Source organism: Tachyglossus aculeatus, chromosome X1, assembly GCF_015852505.1.
Source record: "Tachyglossus aculeatus isolate mTacAcu1 chromosome X1, mTacAcu1.pri, whole genome shotgun sequence".
In the NCBI taxonomy this organism is placed as follows: Eukaryota; Metazoa; Chordata; class Mammalia; order Monotremata; family Tachyglossidae; genus Tachyglossus; species Tachyglossus aculeatus.
This window is the reverse complement of record NC_052101.1, coordinates 51,110,914-51,131,014: the sequence shown is the minus strand read 5'-3', so window position 1 is coordinate 51,131,014 and position 20,101 is coordinate 51,110,914. Positions and strand designations below refer to the sequence as shown.

The window sequence follows — 20,101 nt, the reverse complement described above, 5'->3', positions numbered from 1 at the left end:
ACTCCCAGGCACGTGCTCTATTCACTAAGACAGTACAGTGCATGACATATAGTAAGCGCTTAACAAAATATCACAATTGTTGTTATTATTATTATTATTATTACTGGGGAGGGGGTGAGCTTTTCTGTGTCTGGAGGAGCTCCCTCAGGCCCATTGGGGAAAGGAAAAAGTCAAACATGGATTTATTTTTTGTCAGATTTTTTTAAATGAAAAGAAAACAAACAGTCCCAGCCCACAGCCAGGGAACGGGTGAACCTGGTGCCCACATCTCCTCGGCTGATTCCGGGGCCAGCGGGTCTGGAGTCTGGAGAGGAGCCTCCGGGGCTTTCTGGCCTTAAGGGGAGGGAGAAAAAAGTGTTCCGGTTCAGAAACCCTTGCTAAGGATCCGGGGAGACGGACCTGTCTGTCCCCTGCAGGGGCGGCCTGATCCCTCCGGAGGAGCCAGGGCAGAAATGCTTCGGTTTGGGCCTACCTTTCCAGCAGAGGAAAGTGCTAGCGCTAATGTATGCGTCCATCCCTGGTGGACATTCTGCTCCCCGCATACATGGTGGACACTCTGTTCCCTGCATATACAGCCCCTCCTGGATACAGAGTGCCCTCCTCCAATCCACGCCAGTTCCCTTTGCGGAGCGTCACAGAAAATCCCTTCTCCCACTTCCCTGATGCTGCCCCCCTGGTTGAAAGACCAGACGACCTAGAAATTTAAGCTTCAAATGCAGCTGATCAGGACCCACAATGTACTGCTTGTTTATCAGATCAGTTCAAAGGACTTTGACTGATTAACATGAAATGGAGCAAAATGAACAAATCCATCATGAAACTCCTATGCAGTTCTTGCATGGGGCTCACCTGGTTCGCTACCCTTTCCTTTCATCTCAGGTAGCAATTGTGTCGATTAGCATTGCCAATTACTCCTGCCCCACTGTGAAACGAAAGAGGAAACATTTTAAATAGTGGATTTCAGATGGATTTTAGTGGATGTCACATGCATTTTCAATGTAAGAATACATGCCTAGTCCACTTCAAATATTTTAACACTTTTTTTATTTTTCTGTAATGGAATTAAGCTTCCATTTGAATAGGCCTACATAAAAAGCAACGTGAGATATTAAAGGCAGACAACCTGAGAAATCAATGACACAAAAGAACCTGTAATTTTCATGTGAAATTGTCAATCTATATTTAAAGTTTTCATTATTTTAATGAATAATATTCAGTGTTGCTATGGATGGCTGTTACATTGTTACAGTTACATTTCAGTTGAGTGAGACTAATTTGTCATCATGAAAATTTTTAATTATTTTATTAGTCAGTCTCTCATTGCACTGATTTTTATTACCATGATATTTTTGGTGGGGGGTCTGAAAATATCCCCATGTGGAAAATAAGCCTAAAGTTTTCTATCACATTAAAACTGAAATTGATGTGGAAAACTATAAACAGCTCTGATTAGTTTCTCTGAATTTTTGCACCCTTATCTTTTAGCAATATTTGATTAGCCTGAATGGGATCAATCAATTAATGGTATTTATTGAGCACTTAATATGTGCAGAGCACTTAAGTGCTTGGGGGACAAAATAATAATGATATTTGTTAAGGGCCTAGCACTGGGATAATTGCTAGACAATCAGGTTTCCCTATCTGACATGGGGTTCACATTCTAAGCTCTTAACAGATACCATTATTATTCTCCTCCCTCTAGACTGTAAGCCCTTTGGGCAGGGATTGTCTCTCTTTATTGCTGTATTGTACTTTCCAAGCGCTTAGTACAGTGAGCACACCATAAGCGCTCAATAAGCACGATTGAATGAATGAATTCTAAGAGGGAGGGAGAGCAGGGACCTCATCCCCATTTTACAGATGAGAAAACTAAGGTGTAGAGAAGTGAGGGGACTAGCTCAAGGACACCTAGCAAACCACTAGACCAGATTGCCTCTCAGCTTAACATTGCTGAGAGAACTGCAAGGTACTTGGGAAATAAACAGAGAAAATTGTATTTAACACACAGGTCTTGCCCTCATGAAGTTACCTGTCTAAGGGTAGAGAAACAATTAGCCATATAAGTAATGCTAATATAGAAATATAACATAGTAAACCATTAACAAATACCATAAAAAAGTATTGCACACAAGCCATTACCCAGAAACAGCACATAGCCTAGTGGATAGAGCATGGGCCTGGGAGTCAAAAGGTCATGGGTTCTAATCATGGCTCTGCCACTTCTCTGCTGTGACACCTTGGGCAAATCACTTGACTTCTCTTTGCCTGTTACCTCATTTGTAAAATGGGGATTGAGACTGTGAGCCGCACTTAACAAATGCCATAATAATAACGCTAAACTGTTAGCTCCAAGGGACACAGGGACTGTGTCTGACCTGATTACCTTGTATCTACCACAGCATTTAGTACAGTGCTTAGCACAGAGTAAATGCTTAGCAAAATACCATAAATATTATTAGTAGTAGTAGTAGTAGTAACATAGAAAAAAGACTGACTTTTCCTTAAGGGACTGTGAGAAGTAGTAATTTACATGCATGAACTCAATATCGGTTGTTACAAATTTATAATCACCTTAACAAGGGCTTTCTGTTAGGCCTTCCCTGACTAGTCCCTCTTTTCCCCATCCTATTTGCCCTCCCTCTTCCATCACCTATGCCCTTGAGCTTGTACCCCTAATACTTTGATACTAACACCACCCCCAGACTCACAGCACCAATGTACATATGTTCTTATACGCTGCCATTTCCCCATCTGTAATTAATAGTAATGATGATGATGGTAATAATAGATTTTTTTTTAGCACTTACTATGAGCCAAGCACTGTACTAAGCAATGAAGTACATATAAGATAATCAGGTTGGACACAGTTGGAAAATTTCTCTTCAATGTCTGTCTCCCATTCAAGACTCTAAGCTCCTTGAGAGAGAGGATCATGTCTGCCAGAAGAAAAGCAGCTTGGCCTAGTGGAAAGATCGTGAGTCTGGGAGTCAGAAGATCTGGGTTCTAATCCTGGATCCCCCACTTGTTGGTTGTGTGACCTTGGGCAAGTCACTTAACTTCTCTGTGCCTCAGTTTCTTCATCTGTAAAATTGGGATTAAATCCTACTCCCTCCTAAGACTGTGAGCCCCATGTGCCTGACCTGATTATCTTGTATCTTCCTCAGTGCTTAATACCCAGGCCAGCACTGGTTGACTGGGGCTTTCAGAGAAAGCCGGTGTGAGGTCCTGTCCTACTGGGCCTCTTTCTAGTATTCCCCACCTTCCTGGAGGGATGGAAGAGACTTTAGGGAAGCTACCGGGGTGGGAGGTGGGGAGAACCCCAGGGGAAGAAAGAGGGGACCAGAATCTATCGTTACATAAAGGAAGTATAATTGTAAATATAATCGTTGATGTAAATGCAACCTGTAGCAAACATAAACCTTTAGGCAGTGAGTTCCTTGTGGGCGGGGAATATGTTTACCAACTCTGTTATATTGTACTCTCCCAAGTGCTTAGTACTGTGTCTTGCCAATAATAAACACTCAAATATGATTGATAAAGAATAACTTGTCCTTAGTCGGAGTGTCAGAACATCCCAATAATTCTCCAGCCCCTCCCCCAGATCATGGGAACTTTCCATTAATCATCATCATCATCAATCGTATTTATTGAGCGCTTACTGTGTGCAGAGCACTGTACTAAGCGCTTGGGAAGTACAAGTTGGCAACATATAGAGACAGTCCCTACCCAACAGTGGGCTCACAGTCTAAAAGGGGGAGACAGAGAACAAACCCAAACATACTAAGAAAATAAAATAAATAGAATAGATATGTTCAAGTAAAATAAATAAATAGAGTAATAAATATGTACAAACATATATACATATATACAGGTGCTGTGGGGAAGGGAAGGAGGTAAGATGGAGGGGATGGAGAGGGGGACGAAGGGGAGAGGAAGGAAGGGGCTCAGTCTGGGAAGGCCTCCTGGAGGAGGTGAGCTCTCAGTAGGGCCTTGAAGGGAGGAAGAGAGCTAGCTTGGCGGATGGGCAGAGGGAGGGCATTCCAGGCCCGGGGGATGACGTGGGCCGGGGGTCGATGGCGGGACAGGCGAGAACGAGGTACAGTGAGGAGATTAGCGGCAGAGGAGCGGAGGGTGTGGGGTGGGCTGTAGAAGGAGAGAAAGGATGTGAGGTAGGAGGGGGTGAGGTGATGGAGAGCTTTGAAGCCCAGGGTGAGGAGTTTCTGCTTGATGCGTAGATTGATTGGTAGCCATTGGAGATTTTTGAGGAGGGGAGTAACATGCCCAGAGCGTTTCTGGACAAAGACAATCCGGGCAGCAGCATGAAGTATGGATTGAAGTGGGGAGAGACACGAGGATGGGAGATCAGAGAGAAGGCTGATGCAGTAGTCCAGACGGGATAGGATGAGAGCTTGAACGAGCAGGGTAGCGGTTTGGATGGAGAGGAAAGGGTGGATCTTGGCAATGTTGCGGAGCTGAGACCGGCAGGTTTTGGTGATGGCTTGGGTGTGAGGGATGAGTGAGAGAGCGGAGTCGAGGATGACACCAAGATTGCGGGCTTGTGAGACGGGAAGGATGGTAGTGCCGTCAACAGAGATGGGAAAGTCAGGGAGAGGGCAGGGTTTGGGAGGGAAGACAAGGAGTTCCGTCTTGGACATGTTGAGTTTTAGGTGGCGGGCAGACATCCAGATGGAGATGTCCTGAAGGCAGGAGGAGATGCGAGCCTGGAGAGAGGGGGAAAGAGCAGGGGCAGAGATGTAGATCTGGGTGTCATCAGCGTAGAGATGATAGTTGAAGCTGTGGGAGCGAATGAGGTCACCAAGGGAGTGCGTGTAGATTGAGAACAGAAGGGGACCAAGCACTGAACCTTGGGGAACCCCCACAGTAAGGGGATGGGAGGGGGGAGGAGGAGCCTGCAAAAGAGACTGAGAATGAATGACCGGAGAGATAAGAGGAGAACCAGGAGAGGACGGAGTCTGTGAAGCCAAGGTCAGATAGCGTGTTGAGGAGAAGGGGGTGGTCCACAGTGTCGAAGGCAGCTGAGAGGTCGAGGAGGATTAGAACGGAGTATGAGCCGTTGGATTTTGCAAGCAGGAGGTCATTGGTGACCTTTGAGAGGGCAGTTTCTGTGGAATGTATGGGACGGAAGCCAGACTGGAGGGGGTCGAGGAGAGAGTTGGTGCTGAGGAATTCAAGGCAGTGCGTGTAGACAACTCGTTCAAGGAGTTTAGAGAGGAATGGTAGGAGGGATATGGGACAATAACTAGAAGGTGAGGTGGGGTCAAGAGAGGGATTTTTTAGGATGGGAGAGACATGGGCATGTTTGAAGGCAGAGGGGAAGGAAGGCACACAGGAACACAGGAAGGCACAGTGTGGTCAGCCCAAAGAGGAAGGCCCTCAGTCCAACCGGGGATGGAGTAGGAACTCGGCCCCACTGTAAAGCCATGGCTTCAAGGGCTCCAGGCCTATTCAGTCTCAGGAAAGAGAAGCTGACAGGGAGCGTACCGATGGGAGGGAAGCATGGAGAGGGGAGGGTGATGCCATGGGAAGAGTCAATGGTAGATTTCCACACAGGAAGGGAAGGTTGATGGGGCTTTTAGCCAAGTCACCAAACTAGTTTCTGATCAAGATTTGTTGGTGGAGGGAAACTTTATTCAAATATCTACTGGAAAAGCAATTCAATAGACCAGAGTTCCTGAAATTCTGAAGTCAAATGCAGAACATACAGCTTTGAAGTCATTGCCAGCTCTATTCTATTATATGGGCATATTCTTAAGAAACAATTTGGATCATAAAATTATTTTTCTTCCCAATACTTTTTTATTGGTGAAATATACAATTGGACTAACCTGACTGTCTTTCTGCCTATATCTAACTCCTTTTATTTTTACAGTACTGGAATTTGGGGTTATTTTCATTCTAAAAACTGACAACCTGGGAAATTTATTTAAATAATGAATCTGAGAACTTTTCCATTCTTGACAGTTCATATTTTTAATAAAGAACCATTTTGAAAGGGGATTGTTAAATGGAATTATGAACGATTCCAATGTAATATTTGAATTCTAGATCTTCAATAAGAATGTCCTGTCTGCTTTCTATTGAGAGTCTATCAGTCAGTGATATTTGAGTGCCTACCAAGTGCAGAGCACTATTCTAAGTGTTTTCAAGAGTACAATAAAATTAAGTTGGTAGACACAATTCCTGCCCTCAAGGAGGTTGCAGGGGACAGATATTTAAATTACAAACAGGGAAAATAGAGTATAAGGCTATGTACGTAAATGCTGTAGGCTGGGATGAGTATCAGAGTGCTTAAGAATGATGTGGGGCTGGGGTGGGGAGAGAATCAAAGTGCATAAGGGGTACAAGATCCAAGTACATAGGCAGTTCAGAAGGGCAGTCAAATAGTTGTGGAAATAAGAGGTTAGTGAAAGTGAAAGTTTCTTAGAGGAGATGTGGTTTTAGTATGATTTTGAAGACCGGTAGAGTGGTGGTTCTCCTGTATTCACACCAACCCAACCCCCGTTTTCTCCTAAATACAGACCTCTTCATTCTCAAGGACCCATGGGCAATTCAACCATCTCCTCAGAGTATCACTGGATTATGTAGTTATTGCTGTCTTTTACCTCACCTAAAAAGCCTAAACTTCACTGACCCCACCATGACCCTTCAACACCCCCTGCCTCCAAACAGCCCATTCCAGTCCTCGCATCCTCCACCGAATAATAATAATAATAATAATAATAATGGTATTTGCTAAGTGTTTACTATGTTCCAAGCACTGTTCTAAGCGCTGGAGCATTATTCTAATCCCTCCATATCCCTAGCGCCATCCCCACCTCTCCTCCCCATCCCTGTAATCCTGTCCCAATGCTACCCCTCATCCCCTTTTGCCTTGCACTAATCCCTGTCAGCTCACTCCTACCCAACCTCCCCCACCCCTCATGCCGTCCTGTCACTCAGAACCCCCCTTCATGTGCGGCCTGTGAAACCCGCCACTCCGTCATGGAGAAGCTTCCCTTCATCCTTGACCTGCTCCTGACCCAGTCGCTACTCCTCGCCGTCACTGAAATCTCATTCTCTCCAGTTGGCGTGGTCTCCCCTGCTGCTTTCTCCAGAGGGGGCCTCATCTTCTCCCATTCCCCCAGATTCACTGGGAAAGTACAAGGTGTTCTCTCTTGTTCTCGCTCTCTCGTTCACCCCTCACATCCAAGCCATCACCAAAACCTGCTGGTCTCAGCTCTGCAACATTGCCAAGATCCTCCCTTTCCTCTACATCCAAACCGCTACCCTGCTCGTTCAAGCTCTCATCCTATCCCGTCTGGACTACTGTATCAGCATCCTCTCTGATCTCCCATCCTCTTGTCTCTCCCCACTTCAATCCATACTTCACGCCGTTGCCCGAATTGTCTTTGTCCAGAAATGCTCTGGGCATGTTACTCCCCTCCTCAAAAATCTCCAGTGGCTACCAATCAACCTGCGCATCAGGCAGAAACTCCTAACCCTTGGCTTCAAGGCTCTCCATCACCTCGCCCCCTCCTACCTCACCTCCCTTCTCTCCTTCTACAGCCCATCCCGCACCCTCCGCTCCTCTGCTGCTAATCTCCTCACCGTGCCTCGTTCTCGCCTGTCCCGCTGTCGACCCACGGCCCATGTCATCCCCCTGGCCTGGAATGCCCTCCCTCCCAACATCCGCCAAGCTAGCTCTCTTCCTCCCTTCAAGGCCCTACTGAGAGCTCACCTCCTCCAGGAGGTCTTCCCAGACTGAGCCCCCTTCTTCCTCTCCCCCTCCTCCTCCTCTCCACCCCCCTGCCTTACCTCCTTCCCTTCCCCACAGCACCTGTATATATGTATATATGTTTGTACGTATTTATTACTCTATTAATTTTACTTGTACATACCTATTCTATTTATTTTATTTTGTTAATATGTTTTGTTTTGTTCTCTGTCTCCCCCTTCTAGACTGTGAGCCCACTGTTGGGTAGGGACTGTCTCTATATGTTGCCAACTTGTACCTCCCAAGTGCTTAGTACAGTGCTCTGCACATAGTAAGCGCTCAATAAATATGATTGATTGAGGTGTTGGCTTCCTTCTCTCTCCCCAATGCCACTTTTGCACCATTCCACCTCCCCATCCCTTTCTTTCCCTTCCTTTGAAGCCCATGTAATCTGCCTCTACTACCCACTCCAGATACTAGTAATGGTAATCTACCGCCCCCCTCCAGGTCCCACCTCCAACTTTTTAAATCATTTTGATCCCTTTCTCACATTCCTTCTCTTTTTCCATGCCTATATTGATCCTTGTCATAAATGTTCTGGGTGTCATCATCAATCAGTGCAGGACCTATCTCCTGATTTTACATCTGGAGGTCTTGTGGAACTGAATATTTGCTTATACAAGGATTTCCAGTAGGCACATAACTTTTCTCAATCCCTTTCTCTTCATTGCGTACAAATGGCCTGGTGAAATCTCCATTTGGTTATAGTAAAGATATATCATCGTGGACTTGGGAGAAACACAGAAATGAGGTCATTTCAATATTACAATCATCCAGTGTTCTCATGATCCCTTCATAGTTTCTGCTTTACAGTGAATGACACATTCCCCAAAACCCTGAAAAAGCCACGATAACCGTGATTCTCAGAATGCAACTCAAATATTATTCTTGATCACAAATTAATTGGGACTCCAGTTATTTTTTCCTGCTTCAGACCCAGAATTTGGACAATGACTGGAGTCTGCTAGAACAGTGGAGTCCTACAAGGCCCTTATCAGTGTGTTATTTGTATCTAGATTTAATATGGGCAGGGAATGTGTCTACTAACTTTGTAGTACTCTCTCAAGTGCTCAGCACAGTGCTCTGCACACAGTGCTTAATAAATACCATTGATTGATTAACTTGCCACTCAAAAATTGATAGTAGTGGTAGTAATAGGATTTAAGTGCTTACTGTGTGCAGAGAACTGTACTAAGTGCTGGGCAAGTATTTATAGGAGGAATCAGATCACCTATCCCTTGAAGGGCTCACAATCTGGCTCAAAATCTGATGTTGCAGAATATTCCATTCCCCTGGTCTCTAGATGAGTCTTAGTCCCATGTGTTCTGACTAAATGATCTTTTACTATTTCCAGTTCTCAAATGAGGTGGTTTTTTTTTTTAAATGGTATCTGTTAAGTGCTTACTCTGTGCTAGACACTGGAGTCAGAGATCATGGGTTCGAATTCCAGCTCCACCAATTGTCAGCTGTGTGACTTTGGGCAAGTCACTTAACTTCTCTGTGCCTCAGTTACCTCATCTGTAAAATGGGGATTAAGACTGTGAGCCCCACGTGGGACAACCTGATCACCTTGTAACCTCCTCAGCGCTTAGAACAGTGCTTTGCACATAGTAAGCGCTTAATAAATGCCATTATTATTATTATTGTTACTAAGCACTGGGGTAGATAAAGTCTAATTAGGATGGATGCAGTCCATGTCCCACATGGGGCTCACAATCAATCCCCATTTTACAGATGAGTTAACTGAGGCACAGAGAAGAGAAGTGATATGCCAAAGATCGCGTAGCAAATAAGTGGCAGAACCTGGATTAGAACCCAGGTCCTTTTTACTCACAGGCCAGTGCTTTATCCACTAGGCCATGCTACTTCTCTTTGTGCCAATAATAAGAAATATTTTTATTAAATGAGAAATCTGTTGGGAAATTACTTTGTAATTTTGTAATTTTATTCAATGCCACTGTCAAGCAGAAAATTTTAGTCCAAAGTTAGAGAGGAAGTTCACAGGGTTTTAGAACTGGTCCCTTTTCTTGGTTAGGGGCAGTGAGAAGGGCCTGAAAGATGCAATCCGGATTTACATTTGTGGGAGATGGAGGTTGCTTAGGGGACGTCCAAATTATAGTCCTGTTAGATTAGTTTATTTCAATGACCACAAACATTCACTACAGCCTGGGTATTTGAGTAGTTTATTATGGCTTCTGTTAGGACCTAAGGACTGAGAAATTATAATGGAAGGACTGCATAAAACCATTTGAGACAGAGACTGATTGGTTGTAGAGAAGTGAAATCACACAATGAATCACATAATAACCTCAGTGGAACAAGATGATTATGAGAGACTACCAAAGGACTGAATATCAGTCATATTGAGGGTTTATGTTGTGCACAGCCCTGTACAAGCACATTGTTTTTCTAAATGTTTAAAAATGAGAAAGATAACAGTATTTTGGGTCTCAGTTTCCATTTACAAATTGGATGTAGGGTTACTGCGGTCACAATTCTGGATATGTACATGTGATTGAATCCCAGGATAAACACGCTGCATGGGCAATAATTGCCCCAGTACGTCTCCCTTCTTGATACTGCCTTTGTACTTCTTGGGCTTGATGTAGAATATCAAAACACAATTACCTAAAACAAAAATGAAGAAATTGTATTCCATATGCTGCCTTAGTGGTTTCAGCAATTCCCCTTAGTATTTCTCATCCTCTATTCTGGGATCTGGAGAGGAAGTGAATAAATCCATAAATATGATTGGTCAATTGACTGACTGGTGAACTGTCATGTGGAATGTTTTGTAGTGGCTGGGGGGCTGGGGGCAACACAGCCAGGACCCATTCTCACTGAGATTGCATCTGTATAGATAATGTTAAATCTAAAATTTCTCAGTTTCCCCACAAAGTTACTGGTATCTGAAGCCCCTTACCCAAGGAGCCCCAAGTCATTTACCAGATGGCAGGTGAATCATGGGAAAAATTGTTAATTTAACCAGTGGGTTTGAGTTGTGTGGACAAAGCCAAATTGATAACATTTATCAAAGAAGCTAGGCGTTGAGTTTGAAGGATCTTATGGAGTACTGTTGCGGGCACTGATGTTGGGGTACTATGGGGAATACTGGAAGAAGCAGGAGAATTGTTGGAGCATGCAGTTCCTGGCAGCAACTCAAGACAGGTATCAGAGCCACAGAGAAGCAGTGTGGCTTAGTGGATAGAGCATGGGCTTGGGAGTCAGAGGACATGGGTTCTAATCTCGGCTCCGCCACTTGTCTGCTGTGTGACCTTGGGCAAGCCACTTAACTTATCTGTGCCTCAGTTACCTCATCTGCAAAATAGGGATTAAAACTGTGAGCCCCATGTGGGACAAGCGGATTACCTTGCATTGGCCTCAGTGCTTAGAACAGTGATTGGCACATAGCACTTACTACCATAATAATAATAATAATAATAATAATAATAATAATACATAGAATGGGGAAGTATGATGGGATCAGTACAGTTACCAGAATGATGGAGGAGGGACAACAGGCCTTGAGCAAAGAACAGATAATCCCATCATCACCAGGGAAGCTATTGAGATTGGCAATATTGAAGAGACAGGGAAACATTGAGATAATTAGCCCAAGAAGGCCAGTTTAGCTGACCCAAACATAACTCTTTTGCAAGAACTGAGCAGACTCCCAACCAGGGGACACCCTGAAATAGACAAACACCTCAGGAATGCCCTGGACTGCCCAGATTGATGTCAGAGGAGAGGAGGCCCACCTTCAGGGTGGAACCTGTAAGGGTCAAGTAGTGTTGGAAGGGCATAATAGTTGCCTAGGGGACAATGATCTTGGCTCTGCAGGCCGGAGTCCACTGGTCCCTGCTCCAGTGTAAGGGTGAGACAGCAAGCTGCATTGCTGTGGGCCTCTTCTTGTGTCATCTTGTTCTTGGATTGGTAATTATACCAGGGTGATGGGAGGGTTCTTTACTTTTTGAGAGGTGTTCTCTTAAAGGAAACCCTGTACATTGCTAACAGGAGGTGGCTGCCAGCAACAGCATTCCTTGGGAATATTGACGTTAAAGTGATAAGGACATTTCAGAAGTGGTATTAGTAGTCTAGTTCCCTCTAGAGTGTAAGCTCTTTATGAGCAGGAAACATATCCACCAACTCTTGTATTGTACTCTAATGATAATAATAATAATAACTGTAGTATTTGTTAAACCCTTACCGTATGCCAAACACCGTATTAAGCAGTGAAGTAGATACAAGGTGATCAGGCCCCACCTGGGACTCAGTCTAATTTGGAGGGAGAATAAGTGCTTAGTACAGTTCTCTGCCATTGATTGATTGATTTGTGTGGTATTTATTTTTCGCCAACTGGCTACAACACAACATACTGAGAATTTCAGGGATAAGGACTCACTAAAATCACATCTCTTCTGGAAGGCCTTCTCTGGCTAAGCCCTCACTTCCCCTAATCACCCTTCCTTCTGTCTCACCTATGCACTTGGGTCTGTACCCCTTAAACACTTTGATTTTCACCCCACTCCTACAGCACTTTTGTACATATCCATTTGTAATTTATCTTAATGTCTTCCTCTCCCTCTAGTCTGTAAACCCCTTGTGGGCAGAGATCACGTTTACCTACTTTATTGTATTGTACTCTCCCAAGTGCTTAGAACAGTGCTCTGTACCCAGTAAGCGCTCAATAAACACCACTGATTGTCTGATGGACAGTCTATATCCTTAAAACACCGATTCATTTGAAACTTATCAAATTAAGGAAAGCAGAGTTGAAGGGACACTGGTTTTTCATATTAAGACTCTGCTGGATCAGAGAGGTGTTGATGGTACATTGTGAAAATATAAACATTTTATTCTAGTATCTTCTCTGTAATTCTGTAATAATAATTATTATTACTGTGATTTTTAAGTGCTTACTCCATGCCAAGCATTGGAGTAGATACAGGATAATCAGATTAGACACAGTCGCTGCACCAGTAGGGGCTCACGATCTAAGGGAGAGGAAGTACAGGAATTTAATGCCCATTTTACAGATGAGGAAACTGAGGCACAGAGTAGGTGAATGACTTGCTAAGGGACTCACAGTAGCCAAGTTCAAGAGCCAGGATTAGAAACCAGGTTTTATGACTCCCAGTCCTGAACTCTTTCCAGTACATCACATTGCTTCTCTTAAGCATATTGTAAATGTGTCCCAGGTTCTTATCACTTTTGTGAAAGTGCACTTAGTCTCTTAGGTCTTGGTTGTTCCCTTTCTGAAATTCCTGCATTTAGGAAAATTCTCTTTGACTGGCACCACAGGCAAGAGCACAACTCCTTCTTTCAAAAGTCACAATCCAGATAATCTGAGAAGCTATGTGGACTAGTGAAAAGAGCACAGGCCTGGAAGTCAGAGGACCTAGGTTCCAAACCCAACTCTCACAATTTCCTGCTGTGTGTCCTTGGCCAAGTCACTTCATTGATCTGTACCTCAGTTTCCTCATCTGGAAAATGGGGATTCGATACCTGTTCTCCTTCTTAGACTGTGAGCCCCATATGGGATAAGGACTGTGCCCATGGTGATGATCTTGTGCCTACCCTAAGAAGCAGAGTGGCTCAGTAGAAAGAGCACGGGCTTAGGAGTCAGAGGTCATGGATTCCAATTCTGACTCTGCCACTTGTCAGCTGTGTGACTTTGGGCAAGTCACTTAACTTCTCTGTGCCTCAGTTCCCTCATCTGTAAAATGGGGATTAAGACTGTGAGCCCCACATGGGACAACCTCGAAGACCTTTTATCCCCCCCAGCGCTTAGAACAATGCTTGGCACATAGTAAGCACTTAACAAATACCAACATTATTATCATTATTATTAACCAAGAACTTAGAAGCAGCTTGGCTTAGTAGAAAGAGCACGGGCTTCAGAGTCAGAGGGCATGGGTTCTAATCCCGGCTCTGCCACTTTCCAGATGTGAGACTTTGGCCAAGTCACTTAACTTCCCTGGGCCTCAGTTACCTCATATGTAAAATGGGGATTAAGACTGTGAGCCCCACGTGGGACAACCTGATTACCATGTATCAGCACTTAGAATAGTGCCTGGCACATAGTAAATGCTTAACAAATGCCATTATTATTATTATTATTATTATTATTATTATTATTACAGTGCTTGACACATAGTAAACACTTAGCCAATACCATCATTAACAAATTCCACCTTTAAGTACACTGTCAGAATCAATTAATCAAATTTATTCAGTGCTCGCTATGTGCACAGCACTGTACTAAGCACTTGGAAGGGTACAGTATAGCAGAAATGGTAGTTAAGTTCCCTGCCTCTTAAAGTCTAGAGTGAGAGCATTTCTAAATACTCAACTGTGTTATCGTCAAAGTTTATGGGAAAAAAACACATTATGGAAGAATGTTTTTTTTCTTTTCATTGGAATGAGGGGTGTGAAAGGAGGAAAAGCATGTGTGGAACTCTTAAGGAGTACATGGCTCATATGAGCCCTTAAATCAATCAATCAATGGAATCAACTGAGTATATCAAGTGCTTGCTGAGCACTCTGGGGAGTTCAATAAAGTAGCCACAATCCCTGCCCTCGAGGAGGGGAAAACAGACATTAAAACAAATTATACTTGGGGAAATATATTCACCCTCATCCGCCACAGGAAGATGACATTCTAGGTTGGTTAACCCAATTCCATACCTCTTCCAGTCATTCGAATTCCATTATCGATGGCATTCCCATTTCCATATGGTTTGGCTTGACTCTGAATCACTCCTGAGAAAGGGGCATACACTGTACTTCCATCCGAGCACAACACATCCACGCCTCTGTGAACCCTCTTACCTCTGAAACACAAAGAGCCTTTAGAGCCAGTTCCCTAGAGTTTTGGTTTCTAAGAATTCAACTTTCAAGGAAATAGGGATTTCATAGAATGCATGACATATAGGAGGAAACACAATGTTCAGTGGTTTTGACTGTACAATGGGAACTCAGCTCTGAATCATGTGATTTCAATATAATTGTGGGTGTGGTGGACAATGGGACATTCAGCAAAACCCATTAGGTGTATTCTGGGTACATGACATGGCCTAGGGAGGAAAGGGCAGAGGCCCAGAACAAAACCAAAGCATGGTTGCTGCACCAAGAGTAATAATAGTCATCATAGTACAGTGCTCTGCACACAGTAAGCGCTCAATAAATACGATTGATGATGATGATGATGATCATCACTATTGAGTGCCTACTATGTGCAATGCATTGTAAGAAGTGCATGAGAAAATACAGGCAGAACACGAGACACATTCCCTGTCCACAAGGAGCTTACGTTCTACTGGGGAATATGGACAAAACAATATTTACCAATAGAACAATCACAATAAAGGACTGGAAAATTGATTATAAATACATATGGTAGCCTAGCAAACAGTACCTTGGGGCGCCATAGGCTCCACTGCCATACTTATCGTAGCCCCTGATTTGGTTCTGAGACCTGCCCGCACATAAATTGTTCCATTTTGCCATCCACACTAAAAAAGAAGCAGAGCTGTGAATGCAGTTGGTTTCTCCTCCTTCTCCTTCTCCTCCTAAGCCCACCACCTTCCCTCCTTTCCATCATTCAAAGAGCACTGGACCCCACTAACTGAAAGCCAGAGGGTATCGTTAAGAACTTACTGTGTGTCAATCGCTGTTCTAAGCACTGGGGTAGATACTATTTCATCCCCTAATCAGGTTGGAGACAGTCCCTGTTCCACACAGGGTTTACAGTCTAATTGGATAAACAAGAATTTAATCCTCATTTTAAAGATGAGGAAATGGAGGCAGGGAAGAGTTGTGTGAATTGCCCAAGGTCGCACAGCAGACAAGTGGTGGAGCTGGAATTGGAACCCAGGTTCTCTGACTCTCAGACCTATGCTCTTTCCACTGGGCCCCACTGCTTATCATTGCACTTTGTCTCCTCTAGGTCCGTTCCTGACCTCTACAATCCAGTTACCTCCTCTTTCACTCCAGTGAGACCTCCCTCTCCAAGATCATATCAAAGGTCTAGTTCTTACTCCAAATCTGTCCTCCTCCTGTTTGACCTCTCAGTTGGCCTGGACACTTGCAAAAATAGGTTAAAGTTTTTAGCTGTACAAATATGCATGTCTGACTGGTTGAAAAACCATGAGAAAACTTCTGAACTTGACTTACCAGTTGAAATCAAGGCAGCCAGCAGGAACAATTTTCCCCAGAACATTTTGTATCGGTTTTCGCGGTATCCTCATCCCTGTGGCTGGTCTCAGGGACCTTTATAGAGAATGCCACCGCAGGATCAGTAAGAGTTTCCAGCCAATCTGGATGCAGGAAAATGAGGCGTTTGTGGTAAATGAGGTCAATCTTCCAGACTCGGAACCTGAAGGCAGAACAAACTGTTGCTTTATTTGCTTGCTTCTCTTTGTAATTGCAAAAGCAGTAAGAAGATAAGGAACTAGAAGAGTTGGAAAGAGCACCAGGAAGTTAATCTGAATTATGGGCAGAGATCCTCATGTTTGGGGAATTCCCCAACATTGATAACTTTATTGGAGGCTTTTCAAAGTGATTATCCCCTTTCTCAGTTCTCCTAAGGCTTGACTTCATCACTGTTAACAAAGTGGGGATGGGGTGGGTGGATGAGGCAGGGTGCGACTGGATCCTGATCCCCCACCACAGTCTCCCACGCCCGTCCAGGAGACCACACAGTAACAGAGCCAGTAGCGGCGTCCCTGGCCTACAAGGAGCTGGCAACCTCCTCGTGGACACAGAATGGGTTGTGCCAGGCTCTCCTGAGTGCTTAGCACAGCGCTCTGCCCATAGTAAGCGCTCAGTAAAGGCCACCGATTTGACTGATAGAGGTCCCGGTGGAGGGCTGAGCCTATCATCGACCTTACCAGGCTGGCATCAGGTACTATGGGGGAACCAGTAGATTCCCAGTTTTTCAGGGGTCAGTAATTCTGTTGGTGCTTAAATGAGAAAAACAAAACAAAACAAAACAAAATGTCATGGAGGAAGACCCCTTTTTCCTCTCCTCCTCCCCATCCCCACCGCCTACCTCCTTCCCCTCCCCACAGCACTTGTGTGTATATATAATAATAATGATGGTATTTGTTAAGCACTTGCTATGTGCAGAGCACTGTTCTAGGCGCTGGTGGGGATACAGGGTGATCAGCCCACGTGGGGCTGACAGTCTTGGTCCCCATTTTCCAGATGAGGTTACTGAGGCACAGAGAGGTTAAGTGACTTGCCCAAAGTCACACAGCAGACAAGTGGCAGAGCTGGGATTCGAACCCATGACCTCAGACTCCCAAGCCCATACTCTTTCCATTTATTACTCTATTTATTTTATTGTACATATTTACTATTCTCTTTATTTTGTTAATGATGTGCATATAGCTTTAGTTCTATTTGTTCTGATGATTTTGACACCTGTCTACATGTTTTGTTTTGTTGTCTGTCTCCCCCTTCTAGACTGTGAGCCCATTATTGGGTAGGGGCCGTCTCTATCTGTTGCCAACTTGTACATCCCAAGTGCTTAGTACAATGTTCTGCACACAGTAAGCGCTCAATAAATATGATTGAATGAATGAACCACCACCACCACAGAGCCAGAAAGTACCTTGTGATCAAGGCCTTATTAACTGAAGTTGGACCACGGGATCTATAGTATGACATTTGGTGATATCATTATAGTGCAACCAACCAGATGGGCAGTAGAGATATAGGGGAGCAGTGGGTGGCTTTGGCAGTTGGCAAAGCTGGCAGGAACTGGAGGCCTTTAGTATGGAGTGTGGAGGGCAAAAGCAGGAGAATAGAAGGAGGAAGCAGGACTCATGAGGCCTGAGGAAGACCTCAGCCATGACCACGTGCTGTTTCCTGATGCTCCTCTCTTCCCTGCTACCTCTCCATCCATCTTCCTGAGGTTTTTCCAACAGCCAAGGTGGCTGTTGGCGGGGGAGGGGAGAGGAAAGGGTGAAGAGAGGAGGAGGAAGAGGGGGGTAGGGAGTTCCCCTGTCCCCCCAGTCAGAGAGACATTCAGCACTGGAGCGGCATAATAATAATAATGATGATAATGATGGCATTTATTAAGCTCTTATTATGTGCCAACCACTGTTCTAAGCACTGGGGAGGTTACAAGGTGATCAGGTTGTCCCACGGGGGGCTCACATTAATCCCCATTTTACAGATGAGGGAACTGAGGCACAGAGAAGTTAAGTGATTTGCCCAAAGTCACACAGCTGCCAATTGGCGGATCTGGGATTTGAACCCATGACCTCTGACTCCAAAGCCCGTGCTCTTTCCACTGAGCCACGCTGCTTCTCTACTTGCTGTGTTCCTGACAGGGAACGCACAAATCCCGGCTCCATCACTTGTCAGCTGCACACAAGTGTCGCCTCTAGAATCCTTAAATATCAAATACACTCTTCCCCTTTCTACTACAATGTGCTTAATGGTCTCTCCCAACCAAGGAATCAACAAGATTCCTCCTGGAGATGAAGAACCGGAGAAGGGGTGGCAACAGGCACCTAACTGTATTAATGACTACCTACTCTCCCTAGCCTTAAAAAAGGGAGTGAAGGTTGAGGGAGAATGGATTTTAAAGAAACTCATGCGGACAAGCAGGGTCCTATTTCCTGTTGCCCCATTCCCTGTAATTTAATAGGCAGGGTCTCCTTTGAAAGCTAGATTCCATAGCTAGGGCTACATTATTGCCACTATTTTAAGAACGTCATCTTCTATCCCCCCAAGCAGTAGCTATGTTGGAAAGGTCAAGAGATAATGCAATCTAAGGGGCCAGTTGAGGCTCCCATAAACACTTTAAGCCCCTTCATTAATCCAGCCCTGCCCATGACCACAATCCAGCCCCCAAAACATGATGTTCCTTGCAGGGAAGGAAATAAGGCATTCGGCAGAAGGTAAAGGTCACAAACATCTAGCAGCAGGGTTACTCTTTGGAAACAAACAAACCTAGGGCATTTGGTTTCCATTCTGATTCAATCTAGAAAGACTGTCTATAACCACGAGGGTGGTCCTTCCACACATCCACAGGGACAGGTGTACAGATTTTGAGGAAGGTTGTTTCAGGAGGAGAGGGACTTTCCAGAGACTTTCATCCTCAGGGTCAATTCATTAGTGGAAGTTCTTGAGTGACTACTGGGAGGGAATTTCTGCACTAAGCACTTGGGAAAGTCCAACAGAAGAAGACTGCACGTTGCCTGTTTGCTTTCTGGCTTCCTGGACAACACAACAATATTGTCAGTACTACCAACCCCCAGAGTGGAGGAGCGTGAAAAATACTTGAACAGCTGGTCCTTCCGGTTAGAGGAACATGAAAAACACTTAAACAGCTGGTCATTCCCATTCAAGAGACTTTATTCTCCCTCTTTATGGGGAGGTCTCAGCACCAATCTGCAGATCTGTGCACTGAGCCCATGTTGCTTGCATATCTGCGTTTTCATCAATCAATCAATTGTACTAAGTGCTTGGGAGAGTAGCATAAGTATTGGTAGACATATTCCCTGCCCACAAGAAACTTACAGTCTAGAGGGGAGGTGACATTAAACTAAATGGGTCATGGCTGACCCATAACGACGCCATGGACACATCTCTCCCAGAACACCCCATCTCCTTCTGCAATAGTTCTGGTAGTGTATCTATAGACCTTTTTTGGTTAAAAAAAAAAAATATATATATATATGTATATATATATATATATATGGAAGTGGTTTACCATTGCCTCTTTCCGTGCAGTAAACCTGAGCCTCCACCCTCAACTCTCTCCCATGCTGCTGCTGCCCAGCCCAGGTGAGTTTTGACCTTTTAGACTGTGAGCCCACTGTTGGGTAGGGACTACATATGTTGCCAACTTGTACTTCCCAAGCGCTTAGGACAGTGCTCTGCACACAGTAAGCGCTCAAATATGATTGATTGATTGATCGATTTTGACTTATAACAGATTGCCTTCCACTCGCCAGCCACTGCCCAAGCTACGAATGGAATGGATATGCCTCTGCTTGACTCTCCCTCCCGTAATCGAGACTGGTAGAGTACTGGAAACTCTCCAGGTATGGCCCTGAGAGGTGTGAGGTCATTTACTATGCCCCCAAAGTAATAGTGTTCAAATTAAAATGAGCATCTCATTAAGTTGGCAACCTTGAGGAAGACCTCAAGTAAGCACTTAATAAATACTATATGAGGGGTGGGAGCTGTCACTCTTTGACCACATTCATCTCACTGAACACCCTTGGGGTGATCATTTCCCATCATTGGGAATATGTGCCCTCACATATCTCTGCAAGGGAGCAGAGACCACTTCCAGTTGTTTTCATT

At 44.5% G+C, this 20,101-nt stretch overlaps 1 protein-coding gene and 1 non-coding gene across 2 annotated transcripts; both read right to left on the bottom strand.

Moving 5' to 3' along the window:
* Positions 1-9,940: 9,940 nt before the first annotated feature.
* Positions 9,941-16,036, bottom strand: LECT2 (leukocyte cell derived chemotaxin 2). The gene is made up of 4 exons (XM_038772971.1): positions 15,950-16,036; positions 15,192-15,288; positions 14,462-14,607; positions 9,941-10,402 (listed from the first exon to the last, which is right to left on the bottom strand). Exons 1-4 carry the CDS (start codon positions 15,993-15,995, stop codon positions 10,236-10,238), a joined length of 456 nt encoding a protein of 151 aa, XP_038628899.1. The 5' UTR covers positions 15,996-16,036; the 3' UTR covers positions 9,941-10,235.
* A 3,680-nt stretch (positions 16,037-19,716) lies between these two features.
* On the bottom strand, positions 19,717-19,854 carry LOC119920639. Its single transcript, XR_005448370.1, has one exon. It is a non-coding gene; the product is annotated as a small nucleolar RNA SNORA7 (small nucleolar RNA).
* Positions 19,855-20,101: the final 247 nt, after the last annotated feature.